General features: G+C 34.1%; 1 protein-coding gene across 3 annotated transcripts in view; it reads left to right on the top strand.

Annotated features, from left to right (window-relative positions):
- NUBPL (NUBP iron-sulfur cluster assembly factor, mitochondrial) overlaps positions 1–21282 on the top strand; it is a 176765-nt gene that overhangs the window by 62706 nt on the left and 92777 nt on the right. For all 3 annotated transcript variants that reach the window (XR_012507557.1, XM_074365675.1, XM_010963002.3), the window contains exons 5-6: positions 6816–6855; positions 6946–7036. Coding sequence is in view for 2 of the 3 variants with exons in the window: in XM_074365675.1 (XP_074221776.1) it covers positions 6816–6855; positions 6946–7036 (131 nt within the window). In the remaining variant the exon portion in view is untranslated. The remainder of the gene's footprint in view (positions 1–6815; positions 6856–6945; positions 7037–21282) is intronic.

Genomic DNA, 21282 nt, shown 5'->3' with positions numbered 1-21282 from the left:
TCAACAGCTATTTATGATCAAAACTCTTCTTAAACTAAGACTAAGAAGGAGTTTTATTTAACCTGATACAGTGTATCTCTGACAAATGTATAGCAAGAATTATACTCACTGGTGAACTGTTAAAAACATTCCATATAAAATTAGGAATAAGAGAAGGAGATCTGGTATCACAGCTTTTATTTAACATCTTATAGGCACTCCTAACTTCAAAGTAAGTCCAAACACATACTAACACACATGAATAAGGAATTGAATAAAAGAAGCAAATTGTCATTATTTGCAGAAAATATCATTATTTACATAGAAAAATTAAAAAAATAGAAAAATTATTAAAATGAATAAAGGAGTTTAGCAGGTAGCTAGGTATGAGATTAATGTACGAGAAAATTAAATTTCTGTATATCAGCAATAGTTAGAAAATGCAATTCCAAAAAAGATACAAATAGCTTCAGAAATATAGGGCACTTGGGAACAAATCTAGCAAAAAATGTACAAATCTCATGTGGAAAAAAGTTCCAAAATTTTATTGAAAGATTTAAAAGGTGTCAGTAAATGAAGAAACAAATATGAAGACTGAATTTAATAAAAATGTCAATTCTTCCAATACTCGTGCAAATTCAGTCAAAATTCCACTTGTCGAAAGTGATGACCAAGTTGAACTTAGTTTATAAAGATGAGCAGAGGGCCTATGAATAGGTAAGACACATGTGAAGAGAGAACAGTTAGGGGACCTGCTTTGCCAGGTAGGAGGACTTACTATAAAGCTGCAGTACACACATTGTTTGGTATTGGCTTAAGGATAAACAGATAAACTACTAGAATTGAATAGAGAGTTCAGAAACAGACTTATATGTATATGAAAACCTGACTTATGACAGGGCTAGCACTGCAGATTATTTGTAGTGGGACAGTATTTTATCTGCATGGAAATAAAAAGAAAAATGGATCTTCACACCACACACTGAAATTAATTTCAGATGGTTTAAGGACTTAAATGTGAAATGCAAAACTATAAAAGTTTGGAAGGCAATATAAGAGACTATCTCCATGACAGTATATTAGTAAAAGTGTTCTTAAACAAAACCCAAGAAGGAAAAAATTGATTAATTTGATTACATAAAAAATAAGAACATCTGTTATTCACAAGGCACTATCAAGAATCCCGCAGAGCCTTGTTCAAGATGATAAAATCAAATGCCTGGTGCATTTGATTAAAATATTAAAATATTTCCATAAAACTGGAAAATAGGAACAATTACTAATAAATACCTAGAAAATGAAGGAAACACATACCTGCCCCACAAAGATCTTAGCATCAATTCCGGAGACAAGGGAAAAATAATCATATTGTGTGCTTTATTGCTCAGCTATTAATAACATTTACATGATTATCTAATAAAAATGTGATATAATTGCATTGGAAGGATGAGAGCATAGGAAGTGTAACTGTGTAAAAAAAGCTAAATACTTTGATGTGTCATGAAATAACTAAAAACTGTCAAAAGATTAACTAATCATGTTCTGTCAACATTAATTTCCTGGTTGTGATAACTGTACTATTGTTATATAAAATATTAACATTAGGGTAAGCTAGGTGAAGGGGATATGAGGACTGTATGCTATATTTGCAGCTTCGCATAAGCCTAAGATTAATTCAACATGCAAAGTTAAAACAGTCGGTTTTTTTAGCTTCATGGAGTAAGAAATGGGAGAGGATTGGTGGATTATTGACATTTAGTAATAATTTTATACTACTACTTGATTCTTTAATCAGTATGCATATGTTACTGAAGAAAATAGAAAGTAGAAAATAGTGCAGAGCACAAAGGAGGAAAGTTATTACTCTGAAAATTTAACTTTGATGCTTTGGGAAGAATTGACAAAAGTTACTTGGAAAAGAATATTGCCATCAAATTAGCTGTGGGGAAGATTGAGCTTGTTAGTTTAGTCAAAGTTAAAGAAGGAAACCATAAAAAAAATATATATATATATATATTCTTAAATATTTTATTTTAGCTTGGAACATAAAAATGCATACTTATTCAATAATATTTTTTTAACATTTTTTATTGATTTATAATCATTTTACAATGTTGTGTCAAATTCCAGTGTTCAGCAAAATTTTTCAGTCATTCATGGACATATACACACTCATTGTCACATTTTTTTCTCTGTGAGTTATCATAACTTTGTGTATATTTCCCTGTGCTATACAGTGTAATCTTGTTTATCTATTCTACAATTTTGAAATCCCAGTCTATCCTTTCCCACCCTCCACCCCCCTGGTAACCACAAGTTTGTATTCTCTGTCTGTGAGTCTATTTCTGTCCTGTATTTACGCTTTATTTTTGTTTGTTTGTTTGTTTTTGTTTTTGTTTTTTAGATTCCACATATGAGCGATCTCATATGGTATTTTTCTTTCTCTTTCTGGCTTACTTCGCTTAGAATGACATTCTCCAGGAACATCCATGTTGCTGCAAATGGCATTATGTTGTCGGTTTTTATGGCTGAGTAGTATTCCATTGTATAAATATACCACATCTTCTTTATCCGGTCACCTGTTGATGGACATTTAGGCTGTTTCCATGTTTTGGCTATTGTAAATAGTGCTGCTATGAACATTGGGGTGCAGGTGTCATCCTGAAGTAGATTTCCTTCTGGATACAAGCCCAGGAGTGGGATTCCTGGGTCATATGGTAAGTCTATTCCTAGTCTTTTGAGGAATCTCCACACTGTTTTCCATAGTGGCTGCACCAAACTGCATTCCCACCAGCAGTGTAGGAGGGTTCCCCTTTCTCCACAGCCTCTCCAGCATTTGTCATTTGTAGATTTTTGAATGATGGCCATTCTGACTGGTGTGAGGTGATACCTCATTGTAGTTTTGATTTGCATTTCTCTGATAATTAGTGATATTGAGCATTTTTTCATGTGCTTTTTGTTCATTTGTATGTCTTCCTTGGAGAATTGCTTGTTTAGGTCTTCTGCCCATTTTTGGATTGGGTTGTTTATTTTTTCCTTATTGAGTCGTATGAGCTGCTTATATATTCTGGAGATCAAGCCTTTGTCGGTTTTACTTGCAAAAATTTTCTCCCATTTTGTAGGTTTTCTTCTTGTTTTACTTCTGGTTTCCTTTGCTGTGCAGAAGCTTATAAGTTTCATTAGGTCCCATTTGTTTATTCTTGCTTTTATTTCTTCTAGGAGAAAATTTTTGAAATGTATGTCAGATAATGTTTTGCCTATGTTTTCCTCTAGGAGGTTTATTGTATCTTGTCTTATGTTTAAGTCTTTAATCCATTTTGAGTTGATTTTTGAATATGGTGTAAGGGAGTGTTCTAGCTTCATTGTTTTACATGCTGCTGTCCAGTTTTCCCAACACCATTTGCTGAAGAGACTGTCTTTATTCCAGTGTATATTCTTGCCTCCTTTGTCAAAGATGAGTTGACCAAAAGTTTGTGGGTTCATTTCTGGGCTCTCTATTGTGTTCCATTGGTCTATATGTCTGTTTTGGTACCAATACCATGCTGTCTTGATGACTGTAGCTCTATAGTATTGTCTGAAGTCTGGGAGAGTTATTCCTCCAGCCTCTTTCTTTCTCTTCAGTAATGCTTTGGCAATTCTAGGTCTTTGATGGTTCCATATGAATTTTATGATTTTTTCTAGTTCTGTGAAATATGTCCTGGGTAATTGGATAGGGATTGCATTAAATCTGTAGATTGCCTTGGGCAGTGTGACCATTTTAACAATATTGATTCTTCCAATCCAAGAGCATGGAATATCTTTCCATTTTTTAAAGTCGTCTTTAATTTCCTTCATCAATGGTTCATAGTTTTCTGTGTATAATTCTTTCACCTCCTTGGTTAAATTTATTCCCAGATATTTTATTACTTTGGGTGCTATTTTAAAGGGGATTGTTGCTTCAATAATATTTTAATGAAGGGACATAGCTTTTTTTTTGGCAGGGGAGAAGGGATCCAATTAATAGAATTCAGCAGTAGATTTCTTTTATAAACCATGCCTGTATATTTTATCCACAATTTTCAATTTCAGTCTCTTTAAAGAGGAGGAAGAACCTAAAGAACATATGATAAAATCTGAGTATGTAATCCTGCTAGATTTTTATGTTTTTTGTCCTAAACTTTTAGCTCAATACTGGTCTAAATTGCTTAAGGTAAGAGGAATTCTAGTGTACTTTGTTAGGGTAAAGAAGTAGTGTATGGTAGCAAGAATGTTTGATAAAAGAAACTGTACTTTGTAGTAACCTTTTGCTACGTGGAGTGTAGTTTGTTTGTTTTGTATTGAGCATAAGCAGTACATGTTTTCCTTTTGAGATTAATGCAATTTCTTGTCTCAGATTACAAAGTAGAGGGTTTTTTTTTTTTAATTTGGTACAATACCCATGACATAAAATGTACCATCTTAATCATTTTTAAGTATATAGTTCAGTGGTATAAAATACATTCATAATGTGCAACCGTCACCACTGTCCATCTCCATAGTCCTTTTCCCTTATAAAACAGATACTCTAACCATTAAATAACAACTTCTCATTGGCTCTTCCCCCTGCCTTTGGCAATCACCATTCTACTTTCTGTCTCTAGGATTTTGACTACTTTCAGTATTTCATATAAGGGGGAGCACAGAGTATTTCTTTTTTCATGAATGACTTATTTTACTTAGCATAGTGTTCTCATGGTTCCATATTATAGTACATGTCAGAATTTTCTTCCTTTTTAAGGCTGAATAATATTCCATTGGATGCCTGTATCACATTTAGCTTATCCATTTATTTGTTAATGGACACTTGGGTTGCTTCCACATTTTAGTTATTGTGAATAATGCTGCAGTGAACACGAGTGTACAAGTATCTCTTCAAGACACTGAGACCCTGCTTTCAATTCTTTTTGGGTATATACCAAAAAGTGGAATTGCTGGATTGTATGGTAATTCTATTTTTAATTTTTTGAGGAACCACCATATTATTTTCCATAGCATTTCCATTTTACATTCCCATGAGCAGTGCACAAGGGTTCCAGTTTATATTCTCACCGTTTGTTTGTTTCTCTCTTTCTTTTTTCCTTTTCTTTCCTTTTTTGATTGCTGCCATCCTAATAGGTATGAGGTGGTATCTCATAGTAATTTTAGGTTTGTTTGTTTGTTTGTTTATTTATATTTAATGGAAGCACTAGGGATTGAACCCAGGACCTTGTGCATGCTAGGCATACACTCTACCACTCAGCTATACCCTCCTCCACCTCATAGTAATTTTGATTCATATTTACCTAGTGATCAGTGATGTAGAACATTTTTTCATGTGCTTATTGGCCATTCTCCATTCCTTGGAGAGATGTCTGTTCATTTTCTTTGCCATTTTTGAATTTTGTTATTGTGGTTGTTATTGAGTTTTAAGAGTTCTCTACATATTCTGGGTATTAATCTCTGTAAGATACATAGTTTACAAATATTTTCTCCCTCTGTGGGTTACCTATTTACTCTGTTGATACTGTCTTTTGATACACAGCATTAAAAAATTTTCATGGATTCAAATTTGTCTGTTATTTCTTTCACTGCCTGTGTCTTTGGTGTCCTATCCAAGAAATCCTTACCAAATTCAATACCATGAAGATCTTGCTCTATACTTTCTGCTAAGGGTTTTATAGTTTTAGCTCGTATGTTTAGGCCTTTGATCCATGTGAGCTAATTTTTGTCTGCAATGTTAGATAAGTGTCCAGCTTCATTCTTTTGCAAGTAGATATCCAGTTTTTCCAGCATTTCCCCATAGAATGATCTTGGCCTCTCAGTGAAAAATCATTTAATTATTTATATGAGGGTTTATTTCTGGGCTCTCTACTCTATTCCATTGGTCTATATGTCTGCCCTTATGCCAGTACCATAGTGTTTGATTGCTGTAGCTTTGTAGTAAGTTTTGAAATAAGGAAGTACGAGTCCTCAAGCTGTGTCCTTTTTCAAGACTGATTTACATATTTGGAATCCCTTCAGATTCCATGTAAATTTTAGGTTGGATATTTGCAAAAAGTGTTATCAGCATTTTGATAGGGATTGCATTGAATCTGTAGATTGCTTTGGGTGGTATTGACATCTTAACAATATTAAGTCTTCTAGTTAATGAACATAGGATGTATTTTTATTTATTTATGTCTTTCTTAATTTTTTCAGCAATGTTTTGTAGTTTTCACTGTACAAGTTAAGTTCATTCCAAAGTATTTGATTCTTTTTGATGCTGTTATAAATGGAATTTTCATAATTTCCCTTTCTCGTTATTCATTGTTAGTGTATAAAAATACAACTGATTTTTGTATTTTGACTTTGTATCTTGCTATTCTACCTAATTTGTTTAGTAGCTTTAATAGTTTTTTTTTTTTTTTGGTGGAATCTTCAGGGTTTTCTGTATATAAGATTATAACATCTGTGAAAAAAGAAAACTTTACTTTTCCCTTTACAATTCAGGTGCTGTTTTCTTTTTATTGCTTCATTGCTCTGGCTATAACTTTAAGTAATATGTTGAATAGAAGTGGCAAAAGTGGGCATCCTTGTCTTATCCCTAATCCTAAAGCAAAAATGTTCAGTCTTTTATCATTGAATATGATGCTTATTCTAGGTTTTTCATACTTGGCATTCGTTATGTTAAGATACAAAATAGAGTTTTGCTACTTTTTGGATTTTTATATTTTTCAAATTTTTTAAGTACAGTATGAGTAGCTTATTTATATTTTTAATTTGACACTGATAAGAAAACAAATCAGTATGTTTATGTATAATGACTTACTGTTCTAAAAGATGTTTTTTTCTTATTTCAGGCAACTTAATGCGACCTCTTTTGAATTATGGCATTGCTTGGTGAGCATAGCTTTTTTACTTTATGTTACTTTTCAGAATAAAATTGATTAACTTATGTAAGTTAGTTGTGTTTTTGGTTTACTGTTGCAGTATGTCCATGGGCTTCCTAGTTGAAGAGACTGCACCGGTTGTTTGGAGAGGCCTGATGGTAATGTCAGCCATTGAGAAACTGTTGAGGCAGGTAAGAAAATTGCATTAAGTATCAATTTATTATTGGCACACTGTTGTTAGTATTTGCTAATTGGAGAGTCATTAAATTTGCAGTCAGGTTTGAGATGTTTTGCAAAAGAATCCAGTTGATAGGCTGAATTTATAATAGGTTATGTGGTGCCAAGACCAGGTTTCACTGTCACATGATTTAATCTTTCCCATTCCTTATGAATCCTAAAATCTAATATTCCTCCTAAGGCTTTATGGATGGCTACAAGAAGATGGAAGTATTTCTGCTTTTCACAGTGATCAGAGATCCAAGTCAGTGAGAAGAGACACAGAAATCCAGGCCAAGGGTTGGTGTTCCCAGTGCAGGGATGCAGGATCCCCATAGCCCATTCCCAGCGAGGGGTGTGTACGTTCTCTCTTTTCTGTCCTTTTTAAATCTCAGACCCCCCCCCCCGTTTTTTCTCATTTTATTTATTTTTTAGTTTTTACTTTTTAACATTTTTTTTATTGAGTTATAGTCATTTTACAATGTTGTGTCAAATTCCAGTGTAGAGCACAATTTTTCAGTTATACATGAACATACATACATTCATTGTCACATTCTCTTTCGCTGTGAGCCACCACAAGATCCTGTATGTATTTCCCTGTGCTACACAGTACAATCTTCAGAAACCCTTTTAAATCTCAGATTCCAATAGGTGACAAAAGCATCTCTGCAAATGAACCCCTGAGGATGGAAGAGAGAGAGCAAACGTGTACCTGCTCTCAGGAGAGAGGCAAAGGGAGTTTCCCACAGAATAAGTAGGATTAAACCTGACAGTGTAAATAATTAGGCTGCAAAAAGATTGTACCTGAAGCTCACACTTAGATTTAGTGCTTGCTTTTACAAGAACGCTTTTTGAGACTAGAGGTGAGAGGATCAAAAGTCTGAAGGAAGCTAAGTATATTACTATTTTATTTTGTGGGTTTTTGGGGAAGGGAGGAGAGGGCAGAATCCCAAATCCCTATTCTCAGTGTCCCTCCATAACCCAGCCTCTTTTATCTACTGCTGAATACTGTTGGAGAATGTGGAATAACTGTGTTAATTGCTGGCCTTATACATTTTTGATTTCTGAGTTTAGCCACGCTCTCAACATTTCAGTCATCTGATTTTATTCATCGTTCTTCTCAAAATTTATAAAATGCTTAGCTTAAAAAATATTTAGAGAACTTGGTTGTCTGGCAGAGGACTTGCGGATATTTAGAGATTTGGCTCTCTGATACATAAATCGTATAAAAGTCACAGTTTATTCTGATAAGTGCTGAAGATACATTTTTAGCAAACATACTATCAGAATGCATATCAGGGGTGAGAAAATGGATCTGTAACTTATTTTATTGGGATGCTTAGAGGATACCTAGAGCATCCTTTAGGATATTAGGATATTGGACTGCATGCCTTACAGTCTCTTGTAAAGTCACTCTATCATTTGTGCATTTTAGTAGGAGCTCAAAGCTGATATTTTCAGATCATACTGCGACCAGTGCTAATCATCTGAGCTACTAATTAAGGAGTGTTTTGTTTTTGTTTTGCTTTAGAAAGCAGACTAGCATTTGGTAAGTTTAACATCCTTTCTAAAAATTTAGTAGCTGGGTAGATGCTCTGTATAGCAGTGGATTGTGGAGGTACTAATTCATTGGCTGATTAAAAAATTTTGAATATAACATATGTATATATAGGCGAGTGTACAGATCGTAAGTGTACAGGTAGATGAATTATTCCAAAATAAAAAAATTTAATAATCATCATTTGGGACAAGAGAAATAGATAATTAGAATACCAATGTTCCAGAAGCTCTTCTCATGTCCCTTTCCAGTTACTATTTTATGGGGAGAAGATAAATACTTGTGGTCAGTCTGTAATCTTGAACTGGAATCTGGTTTAAAGTTTTCTTCCCTCTCCTTTATAATATTCTATTGCATTAAACTTATAAATGTAATGGAATGTACAGATCTTATGTGAAATTCAGTGATTTTTGATAAACACATGTAACTATATAACCATGGTCAAGACAGAACATTTCTGTCCCCTAGAAGTTTCCCTGGGCTCCCTTGTATTCAGTCCCACACTCATGAGCCATCGTTGTTGTGACTTCTATCACCATAAAAGTGTTTTGCATGTTCTTACATTTCATATAAAGGGAACCCTACAGTATGGAGCCTATCATATAGGTTTCTTCCTCTTAGCCTAATGCTTTTAAGGTCATTCTTGTTGCATGTATCAGTAATTGATCCCTTTTTATTGCTGATTCGTATTCCTCTGCATAAATACAACCCAATATTTTTAACCTAATTTCTATTGATGGACATGTGGGTAGTCTCCTGTTTGGGGCTGTTATGAATAAGGCTGCTATAAATTCTTGTACAAGTGTTCATAAGATTTCTAGTTGCTTCTCATCTTTGTTGACGTTTCCTGTTGTCAGTTTCTTCACTGGTGGGTGTAAAATGGTATCTTCTGATGGTTTTAATTTGGGCTTCTCTGTTGGTCTGTGATGTCGAGCCCCTTTCACGTGCATGTTAGATATTGCTGTATCTTCTTTTGTGAAGTGTATGTTCAGGTCTTTTGCTCATTTTTTTGGCTCATTTCCCCTCTTGTAATTGAGTTGTGAGAGTTTTAATATATTCTGGCTGTGAGTCCATTGTCAGATACATGTATTGGGAATATTTCTCCGAGTCTGTGACTTGCCTTTTGATGAGCTGAAGATTTAAATTTTCATGAAACCCGATTTCTGAAAAAAAATTTTTTTTAATGCTTAGTGCTTTTTGGGTCCTCTCTAGGAAATTTTTGCCTGTCTACCCCAAGGTTGTAAAGATATTCTCATGTATTTTTATCTCAAAGCTTTATAGGTCTGGCTTGTACATCTTGAATTAATTTTTGTGTCTGAGTAAGATAATGATCAAGGTTTATATTTTTTCATAGTTATGGCATAATAAATATATTTGTCCTTTGTGGGTCCTGGCACAAAGCTCCTAAAACACTGGAATTTCCTGAGTGATAGGATTATCCTTTGCATTCGTAAAGAATCCCCTTTTGAGCACACCTGCCAGTTCATGCTACTGAGGTGACTTAGGGTGGGACCCTAAGGTGACTAAGAGAGGGGGCTCAGGGCCCTTGCCTTATACTTCTTCATGTGGCTGTTCATCTGTATCCTTTATAATACCCTTTATAATAAACTGATAAACGTAAGTAAATATTTCACTGAGCTATGTGAGCTCCTCTAGTAAAATTATAGGCTTGCCTCAGAGATATTGCTGGTTTGATTCCAGACCACTGCAATGAAGGGAATATCACAATAAAGCAGTCACAAGAACTTTTTTTTTGTTTCCCAGTGCACATAAGAGCTATGTTTACATTATACTGTAGTCTATTAAGTGTGCAATAGCATTGTGCCTAAAAAAACAATGTACATACCTTAATTAAAAAATACTTAATTGCTAAAAAATGTTAGCCATCATCTGAACCTTCAGCAAGCCATAATCTTTTTGCAATAGTAGCATCAAAGATCAGTGATCACAGATCACAATAACAAATAAAATAATAATGAAAAAGTTTGAAATATTGCAAGGATTACCAAAATGTGACACAGAAACACAAAGCGAGCAAATGCTCACTTGGAAAAATGGCCCTGATAGACTTGCTTGGTGCAGGGTTGCCTCTAACCTTCAATTTGTAAAAAATGCATATCTGTGAAGTGCGATAAAATGAGGTATGTTTGTAATTGAACCTGAGGAGGGAGTCATGGTAACCTCCGATTTAGAGCCAGCCAATCCAGAAGCACATGTAACAACCTGGACTTGTGATTGGCATCGGAAGTAGGTGCAGCCCTTAACGTGTGGAATCTGATGCTGTCTCCATGTAGATAGTGTCAGAATTGAGTTAATTGCTTGGTGATGTTGGGGAACATATATTATAATAGTTTATCTAATTGTTCTAGCACTGTTTGTTTGAAAGACTTCCCTTTTCCCATTGAATTGACTTGATACATTAGACAAAAATCAGCTGAGCATATGAATATGGGTCTATCTCTGAACACTGTGTTGTGTCCCATTGATAGTTTAATCCTTACAGTAAAAACCATACTGTCTTGATTGTAGCTTGATTAATATCAGAAAGTGCACATCCTCCAACTTTGTTCTTTCTTAAGATTGTTTTGACTATTCTAGGTTCTTTTACATTTCTATATAAATTTTAGATTCAACTTGTCAGTTTATGTAGAAAAGCATGTTGGTATTTTCATTGGGATAGTATTCAACTATCAGTATAGATTAGTTTTGGGTGAATCGAGATCCTGATAACATTGAGTGTTCTAATCCATGGACGTGATATGTTTCTACATTTATGTAGATTTTCTTTAATTTCTTGAGTAATATTATGTAGTTTTCATTGAATAGGTCTTGTAATTCATTTGTTGGATTTATCCTAAGTGTTTTATGTTCTTTGATGATATTGTAAATAGAATTATTTTTTGCATTTAATTTCAAATTGTTTACAGTTATCATATAGAATATATATTATTGATTTTTGTATATTAGCCTTGCATTCATGACTTTTCCAAATTTCTGTTTTTGAATAGTTATTTAGTAGCTTTCTTGGTACCTTGTATTCATGTGGTTATGTTGTTTTTAAGTAAAAGAGCATTTCTTTCTTTCCAATCTATGCCTTTCATTTCATTTTCATGTCTTCTTATTGCACTGGCCAGTACTTCCAGTTGAACAGGAAAAGCAGACATCCTAGTCTTCATCCAGATTTGTTTTTTCCCCCTTATTTGGTGATACTTATTCTCTTTACCAAGCTGTACAGTAAAAGGGAAATAAGTTATATGTGGTGACATTAACAGTAAATATTTCATCAATTAAGAAAGGTGATAACTTTATGTTTTTATTGATGTTTTCTATCAGGTTGAGGAAGTTCTTTCCTGTTCGTTTGCTGAGAAGTTTTATCCTGCATGGGCATTGAACTCTTTCAGATGCTTCTTTTCTTTATTTATTGAAATGATCATGTGGTTTTTCTCCTTTATTCTATTAATGTGGTGATTTACATTGATTGATTTTCTGATATTAGATGAAATAAATTTGAGATAAATTTTTCTTAGTCATGATTTTTAATGACAATAAATAATAGTTTAATTACTTTTAATATATTGCTGGATTCAGTTAGCCAGTATTTTATTAAGGAGTTTTAGATCAATATTTATGAAGAATATCGGTTTCTAAATTGTTTTTCCTGCAATATCTTTTATAGGTATTGTATGACAGCTATCTTGGCTTCATAAAATAAGTTTGGAATCTCCTCTTCTGTTTTGTGAAAGAGTTTGTGTAAGATTAGTAGCTTTGGTTTAAAGTTTGTATTTGATGGAATTTGCCAAAGAAACCTAGTGCTGGAGTGGTTTTTTCAAACTCCCCATGGGTGGAGAGAACATTTCTGAGGACTAATTTTATTCACATCTTTAATTTCATCTTATTTCAATTTTGTTGGTTTTCACAGGAATTTGTTCATTTTACCCAGTTTGTAGAATATATACATGAAGTTTGTTCATAATATTGCCTTATTACCTTTCAAGTAGGATACAGGATGTAGCAGTGTTCCCTCTGTATTTCTAATATTGGTAATTTGTTTTTTCTCTCTTTTAGTCTTTGATTTTTTTTTTTTTTTTGCTAGGGCGTTTATCAATTTTTTTGATTTTTTTTTTCCCAAAGGATCAACTTTTGGCCTTTTAAATTTTCTCTATTTTATGTTTCTTATTTCATTGTTTTCTTCTCTTTTATTTTCTTCCTTTTATTTATTTCAGGCCTAATTTGGTCTTCTTTTTCTAGCTGCTTAAGGTAGAAACCTAAATAATTGATTTTAAACATTTCTCTTTTTTTTAATATAAATAGTTATGGCTGTAAATTTATCTCTAGTCATTGCTTAAAATCCTGCCAATTCTGACATGTGTTTTCATTGTCATTCAATTCAAAATAATTTATAATTTCCTTTTCTTTTGCCTGTGGATACTTGTGTTGTTTAATTTCTAAACACTAGGGAATCTTCCTAATAACTCAGTGACATTGATTTCCAGTGTAATTTTGTTGTGGTTAGTGAATCTACTCTGTAAGACGTCAGTCTTTTACAAATTTTTTAGACTTATTTTATCTATCAATATATGATCTGTCTTTGTGATTATTCCATGTGCTTTTAGAAAGAATGTGTATTTTGCAGTTTTGTGGTATAAGTATCACTTAGGTTGGGTTGACAGTGTTGTTCAAATCTTTTATATCTTTGTTGATTTTTTTTTATTTTGGTCTAGTTATTCTGTCAATTACTGGGAGTGCTGGAATCTCCAACTGTGATTGTGGATTTGTTCATTTCTCCCTTTATTCTCGTTTTTGCTTCATTTTTTGAAGCTCTAACCACCTGTTTAGAATTGTTATGCCTTGGTGAATTGACCTTTATAATGTTATGAAATGTTCCTCTTTGTCTCTTGTAAACTCTCATTTTGAAGTCTACTTTATCTGATACTAATATAGCCACATTAGTTTTCTTGTGCATACCATTTCCAGGGAATATCTTTCTTATTCTTTTACTTTAAACCTTCTATTTCATTATATTTAAGGTGGATCTTTTGTAGACAACATTTAGTTGTGTCTTGCTATTTTACCCAGTCTGAAGTCTAATAATCTTTGCCTTGTATTTGGAGTGCTTAATCCATTTACACTTACTGTAATTGTTTATATAGTTGGGTGTAAGTCTGCCATTTTGACTTTTTTCTCATTTGTTCCACCAAATTTTTCTTCCTCTGCTTTTCTTTTCCTGTATTCTTTTGGATAAATAAAATATTTCTTGAATTCCATTTTAATTCCTTTATTGGCTTTTAAGCTAAACCTCTTCCTGTTATTGTTCTATGGCTGTTTTAAGGATTATAATATGCTTTCTTAACTTTTCAGCCTTTTTAAGGTTTATATTGTTCTACTTTACATGAAGTTAATTAGCTTATAACAATATTGTTCCATTTACCACCTCGCATCCTTTATATGTTGCTGTGATATATTTTAAATATGATTAAATCTCATAATACAGTGTTATAAATTTCTTTAGTCATCTTTTAAAGAAATTAAGAAAGTGGTCTTAAATATTTACCCATAAATTTGCTATTTCTGTGCTTTTCATTTCCTTAGATCTGAGTTTCATCCGTCATTTTTCTTTATCCTGAAGAACTTGTTTAGTCTTTTTTTGTGGTGTGGGCCTACTGATGAATAGTTTTCTTAACTTTTGTTTATTAGAAGTGTATTTCCTTTCCCTTTGTATTTTCACTGCATGTAGAATTCTGTGTTGGCATTTTTTCCTTCAACTTTTAAAAGATGCTGTTCCACTGTGTTCTGTCCCTTTCATTATTTCCAACGAGAAATCTGCCCTCATTTCAATAATTGTATCCCTGTGGGCACTGTGTCTTTTTTCTCTGGCAGCTTTCTTAATTTCCTTTATATTTTCATTCTTTTTCTCTGCCTATCTCTTAAATATTGATGTTCTCCAGAGTTATGTCCATAGCTCAGTAGCTACGGGAATGGACTGTGGAGCCACATCTGCCTGAGTCCAGACCCTACTGCACATCTAACAGCTGCATGACCTTGGGCAAAAACCTCGTTGGACTTTAGTTTCCTTACCTCTACAGTGAAGTTAATGGTGTGTACCTCATTGTGAAGATTAAATGAGTTAATATGTGTAATATACTTAAAAAGCATAATAAGTGTCATATAAATAAATGTGCCCTGTTATTATTGAATTTTATTAATCTTACTACAAATTAGATTTTTTTCCCTGTATTTTAACATTTCTCTAATCAAGAAGCATCTTACAAGTAATGGATTCTTAAAATTCCTTTATCCATGCCATGGCTTAAAGTCTGTTTTTTTCAGAGATGTTTTGTCTTACTTCTCCACTCACCTGGGGCACTTTGAACCTGAGGCAACTTTAAACAGAGTTCTCTATTAGAAGTTTTTGGGACCACTCTTGTGGTAAGCATTCAGATTGGAAAGCTCCACGGATATCAATTTGTGGTTCATCTTCTCAAGGTGGTGTTTTTCTGCCTTCTGCCAGGGCCTGGATTGATGCACATCTCCTTGAAATTCATTTCTAAATTGAGGATTTATAATTTGTTTACCTGTAGTTTGAGAGTTTCGTCTTTTGGAGTTCCAGCTTTATGTAGATTTCTTCTAATAGACTCCTTATCTTAGGTGTTTTTTGTTTTTCTTTTAGTGCTGCATAAAATAATGATATATCCTTTAATCAGTAGGGTATTAGATTTGTTGGTATTAGGTATCATCTTTATTGTCATCATCACCACCATTCCCCCGAGACACCTTTTCTACTTTCATGGCTTGAATTATATTAATTATAGTGAGAAAAGAGTAGTGGGTTGAAGACTTCTCTTTGGTTAGTGTTCCTGGTTTGGGGTGGGTGTTTGTGTGAGAGGAAAAAGCATCTGTAAAGAAGGAAAGAAGGTGTTCAGGTAGGTAAAGAACTAAGGATACTAATGTCATGAAGATCAAGTGTTTGCAGCTGTGGGTTTCCAACATATCTGCATATTAGTATCATCTGGGGATCTTTAAAAAATTTTGAGTTTCAGATCACACTCCAGACAGATTAAATCATGAACCCTTGGTGTGTGGCCTAGGCATCAGCATTTTGAAGCTTTCCTGCTGATTCCAGTGTGTAGACAAGTTTAGGAACCATTGGTTTGCAGAGTTTTAAGAATGATAGGTCACTGAGAATAAGGATTGAAAAAGGGCAAGGAAATAATAGATGGTGGGTGGCCATTTGTGATCCTTTAGTAGAAGAGTGAACGGAAAAAGTTACATTATAGGGGTTTAAGGATGGATTTATAGCATGATCTTGGAGGTGGACATATGTTCTGCTATTAGATAAAATAGGCCATTCAAGGGTGGGGGAAAAGGAAAGGAAAATAGGATGAACGCTTAAGGAAGAGTGGTATCAAATTAAAACCCTTTTCATTTGCTTCCAAAAGGGACAGCCAAACCTTTTCGAAAGTGTAGAACACAGTGAAGAGGGACTGAAGATTCTAGAAAATGAGAGGATTATTGAAAAAGGAATATTATGAAAGGAGCAAAAGGGAATGGGATGAAAAGGTTATGAATTACTTTTGGAAAATAAGTCTGTGGTTCCAAGTTTGGTGAGTAGAATGGAAAGAACAGATGAGGGAACCCCATCATACCTGGCACTAAAAAGAGGTTAACAAAAATTGTTATTTCCTTGATTTTCTCAGTGGAAGGAGCAAAGGTAAGTTTACTCAATAGGGCAAATTTGGTTCACACATTTCAGTATTCATAAAAATTATCTGGGGAGCTAGTTGAAAATTCTAATTTATGGCCTTTTCGTTCCACTCTCCTACCTGAATATTTTCCTTCAGTAGGTCCAAGGGAAGGCCAAAGAGTTTGCATTTTTAATAAATTATCCCAGATCAGTCTAACTAATGCTGGTAGTTCTGAAATCAAGGTTAGGCATGTGATGGTCCAGAGGCAGTGCTTTTTAACTGCTTTCAGAAGGGAGAAAAGAGGTAGAGAGATGAATGATCCCTATGTGGTAGCAAAGGCCCACTGAATGCTAAATATCATTACTTTTTAGTTTTGGATCCAGGATTGTCATGGCAGAAAGGCCAAAGGGGAAAAACAAACATTTAACGAACAAAACATTGGATTCGCAGCCTGGTTTCTTGGAAGGCAGGCAGTCAGGAAGGATTAGGAGGCTATGTAAAATTGGGGGCATTACATAATTGAAAATCATCTGTTACAGGGAAGAAGTGATTCAGTAGCTTGGGAGGAACAGGTATAAAAAGTGACAGATAAATGGATTTTGTTCTGGGAAGGAGGAACATTATAACAGTTAGGCTTTTCTTTTTTTTAATAGATGGAATTTGGAAACGTTATTGTTGAGGAAAGGCAGGTTTCTGTTAAAGAAAAAAAAAATGTCAAGGATCAAGGTATCTCTCAGTGGAGTGGTAATAGGGTTGCCAGATAAAATGCAAGATATACCTAGTTAAGTTTGAATATGAGATACACAGTGAATCATTTCTCCGTGTGGATATGTCCCAAATATTACTTGGGACATAGGCTAAAAAAGTATTTGTTGTGTATCTGATACTCACACTTAACTAAGTTAGTGTTCTCTACTTTTATTTGCTAAATCTGGTATCCTTTACTGAAAATGATTTTTCATAAGACACAAGTGAGTACGAGTCAGGTTGGGAGAAGGTAGTCATGGTGGTGGATTAAAGCTGAGTTGTTTGAGAATAAAAGTATTAAAGTATTATCAAGGGAACATCATTTAGCCATAAGTGGCAGATATGAATAATTGAAGTGGTGTAAGCATTAGAGTGGGAGATGAGACAAAGAATTATATTAGGATGGGAAGCCCTACCCAGATCATTCTTTGTAATTTGGTGAAAGAATATGATTTGTCAACTTCTTTTACCAACGTCTACAGCTTCTTCTGAAGGATAACTTATTTTTCTGGATACAGAAGCAATTGTAGAGGGAGTCTCTTGGTTGGAGCTTGCCAATGGCGAGTAATTTATCTGCATAATTTCACCCCATCTCCTTCTAACCTCATCTGCTAAAAGGAAGGGAAGAGATTGAAGAATAAATATGTTATACATTCATGAATGCATTTTGTGACGCATTGCAAGAAAGGATGTCAGTCCATAAAAATAGAAGTTAAACTTCATGATCAATTAAGAAAACAGGCATATAAATGCTAGAATGTCATTTTGAGTACTGGATTTATCAGTATGTTTCCCTTTTTATTCTCCTGATTTTGGATACAATTTTCTTCTATTTTCCATTTTGACTTTAAAATAATTAAAGGGATAAACATCTAGTACATTTCAGTCAGTGAATAATTAATAGTTTAAAATTTTTCTATTATTAAGATTCCTGAGTATTATTTTTTTTCACTTAAGTTATGCTCAACACAGATATAATTAGGTTAACTCAAATGAGAAGTCTTGTCTTAGAATCTTTGAGTTAAAAAATGTGGGATTAGGAAAAGTAATTTTAGAAGAAGAGTGTGGAAAGGAAAACTTCAAAGGCTAGTCTGGTGTCAGCACCTGCTGTGGTCACAGAATAAACCCTGGAGACCAGGGATTTTGGCAGCAATTTCAGTGCTTTTAGTTCATGCTCCAGCATCCCCAAATGTGAAGCAGATGCCCGTTTTCTTCTCTAGGGTTCTGATAATGGCATATAATGAGTCGGTTGTTTCCTAGCAACTAAAGAAGTAGTTTCACTTTAGCTGATCCTGCAATAGGAATGAGGCATTTTCCCTTGATAGTTGGTATTAGTGATTTCCCTGACAATGGAATTTCGCTTCTGAATAAGGAATGTTCTCAGCCTTTGGTTTCCTAGAGAATTTTGCTTTTGAGTGTGGGCTAAGCTCTGCTTAATCCTGTATAAAATGAAAAAAATTTCTTGAGCCCCCTAAGTACCTCTCATGGGAAGAGCTAAAGGAGTCTGATACATCATTTCTCAAATGGCAAGTGGTTACACAAGAAGCTATAATAGGTATATTTTCCCCAGTGTTTAACAGGATGATTAACAACCAAATTCTTTTCTGTATTTAATGTTTGAGGTGAAAGAGGTTTATTAAGTACTGGCCAACGTGTTGTAGAAAAATTATATATGAAATTTTGTTACCAGTACCATTTCAATATAAAGTTAGTATAACAAAAACATATTTTCTAATCTATAACCTGCTTGATTTCAAACAGTATTCTGCATAAAAAATTATTATACCAATTATTATAATAGTTCACTTTATTTTTGTTGTTGTTGTTTTGGAGGGGAGGTAATTAGGTTTCTTTATGCATTTTTAAATTAATTTTTTATTTTATTTTTTAGTGGAGATACTGGGGATTGAACCCAGGACCTTGTATATGCTAAGCACTTACTCTACCGCTGAGGTGTACCCTACCCCTATAGTAGTTCACTTTAAAGTAAATGAACAATTTAATGTTTAACTTTAAACATTGACTAATACTTAGTTTTAAGGCATCTGTACTTAATTGGATCATATCTAAATCCTTCTAATTTGGCAGTGTAATAGATTAGAGGTCTTCTGATTCTTAAGATATATGGAGGCAAGAGAAAATTACTTCACATGACTTTCTTTTAGTCATGCATAGTTTAAATAGTTTCTAAGGAAATTATCCGTTTTTCTTCCTTTGACATTATATAACTAATATAAATTACCTTCCTCATGCAGATTTATAGTATGATATATTAAGTTTCAGAGGTTCCCAGATACTCAGGCAAAGAGATAAAATATTAAATGATGTTCGTAAGATAATTAAGTTAGCCATATCTAAATATACCAAAGAAATTTATTGCCTTGCATGGAAAATGTTCACAGACTATGCATTAACTGTAGACAAAATTATTGAATGTATTCATTGTCATTTTTGGGCATCTGACCTTATTCATTCCTCTCTCTGATTTTTTGCATCATCACGTATTTAGTAAGCCCCATATTTAAAAACACTTTATTAGGCTTCCATAAAGTATTAAGAAAGAAAGAACACTAATTAATTCAGTTGGACAGGGAAGTAGTCTTTTGAACACCTAAGGCATAGTATTTTCCTTAAAAACTCTAAACACGGAGCAAAGTTTCTATATAATATCTCAGTTATAACTCTTAGATTTCTTTGGGACCTTAATCTAAGGTGACAGAGTCAAACATGTTAAGCCTAGTTTTGAATTCTCCTTTCCCTTTTAAAACTATCGATTAGTCACCTAGGAAACAGGGATATAACACAACTAAAGCCCAATTCTTTGAAATATTTTTTTCTGAGACAATATTATCTAGTAAATAGCTCACCTTGATTAATCTAGCAAGGGTTTCGTTTGATCACTATGCATTTATTCATTCATTTAACAATTATTGAGCTGGCATCAGATAATTATTGTTGTACTTTTAAAATGTCATTGGACTTTTTGTCATCTTCAGCAGCAGATACTTAAGTGGTTACTTACTGTGTTTGGGGGCATTGTTTAGATGCTGAGGACACAAGGATATGTGAGATGTAGTTCCAGCTTTTCAAATGTCAACGCTTTTAGTTACAGGCCTACTTTTGCCTTGTGGTCATAAGCAAGCTGTTTAGAATGTTAGATATTTTGATGATTTTCAGATGCTGTTTTACAGTGTTTTATTTAAGGCAATCAAAGTTAGAACTTAGAGGACAAAGCTAAGTATTACATAGTGTTGACCATTCAAGTTGGTGGTATTGTTACAGGAGACCAGATTTCACAGATTCATTTAGGTTCCTTGTCATAGAAGGAACTTTGCAGTCACATTGAAAGGGAACAGGTTCTCGGGAGTTAGAAACAGCCTGTGAATATAAATTGCTGGTTATTTCCTCCTGCTTAAAGTGCCCTTCTTTTTCTGCTAATTGTCAGAGATGACTTACATGGTTTCTCCAACTCACTGTGATGACTGAGTACTTATATGTGCAGCTTTGAATATTGTCATGTTCTTTTACATGTTGCTATTATAGATGTCTAAGGCAGAAGCTATTGCAGTTTTTAGACTGGCACCAACTTCTGTAATTCCCCACCCCGAGTCATTTATGCCAAATTTCTCGAGTAGACCTGCTTAATATCATTACTTCACCAACTTACTCTTATGTGCTGGTACCTATTAACACAGGTGGAGAGACACGTTTCATCTGATAGAACTACTTAATGACCAGAAGGTTTAAATCAGTAATTTTATCAAGAAAACAGTAGAAATAAAGCAACCAAGTGTAAAAAAGGAGAGCTGCTGTTCTCCAGTGTCATTTCTTGTTCTGTGTGGTTTTGGGTTGAGCAGTTTCTCAGTCTGGGAGGACCCTGCTTCCCAGAGCTGCTTCTCTAACCAGACACCCAGGGAAGACCCCCTGCTGCAGCGCTCTGACCATGTACAACTGAGCCAGATTATCTTCTGCTCTAAATCAGTGATCAGCCTCCTTGGATCAGCCCTAGTCCTGGCACCTTTGGTAGATGAAGGTGCTCTCCTGTTCTTGGTCATGAATTCCTTCCTTAGGTTTTAGGCCTTTCAGTCACATCTTGCTCTGGTCTGGATACAGGAACCAGCATGTCCTCTCCGCTTCCTCATTTGGCGTATCATTAGCTATTTCTTCACATGGCTCTCCCCTTTGGCAAGGTTAGGCTTCATCACCTATCTAGTTACATGTCCTTCTTCCTTGG

This window comes from Camelus bactrianus, chromosome 6, assembly GCF_048773025.1.
Source record: "Camelus bactrianus isolate YW-2024 breed Bactrian camel chromosome 6, ASM4877302v1, whole genome shotgun sequence".
Lineage (NCBI taxonomy): Eukaryota > Metazoa > Chordata > Mammalia > Artiodactyla > Camelidae > Camelus > Camelus bactrianus.
The sequence above is the reverse complement of the archived record's forward strand: the minus strand, read 5'-3'. Positions and strand labels throughout refer to the sequence as shown.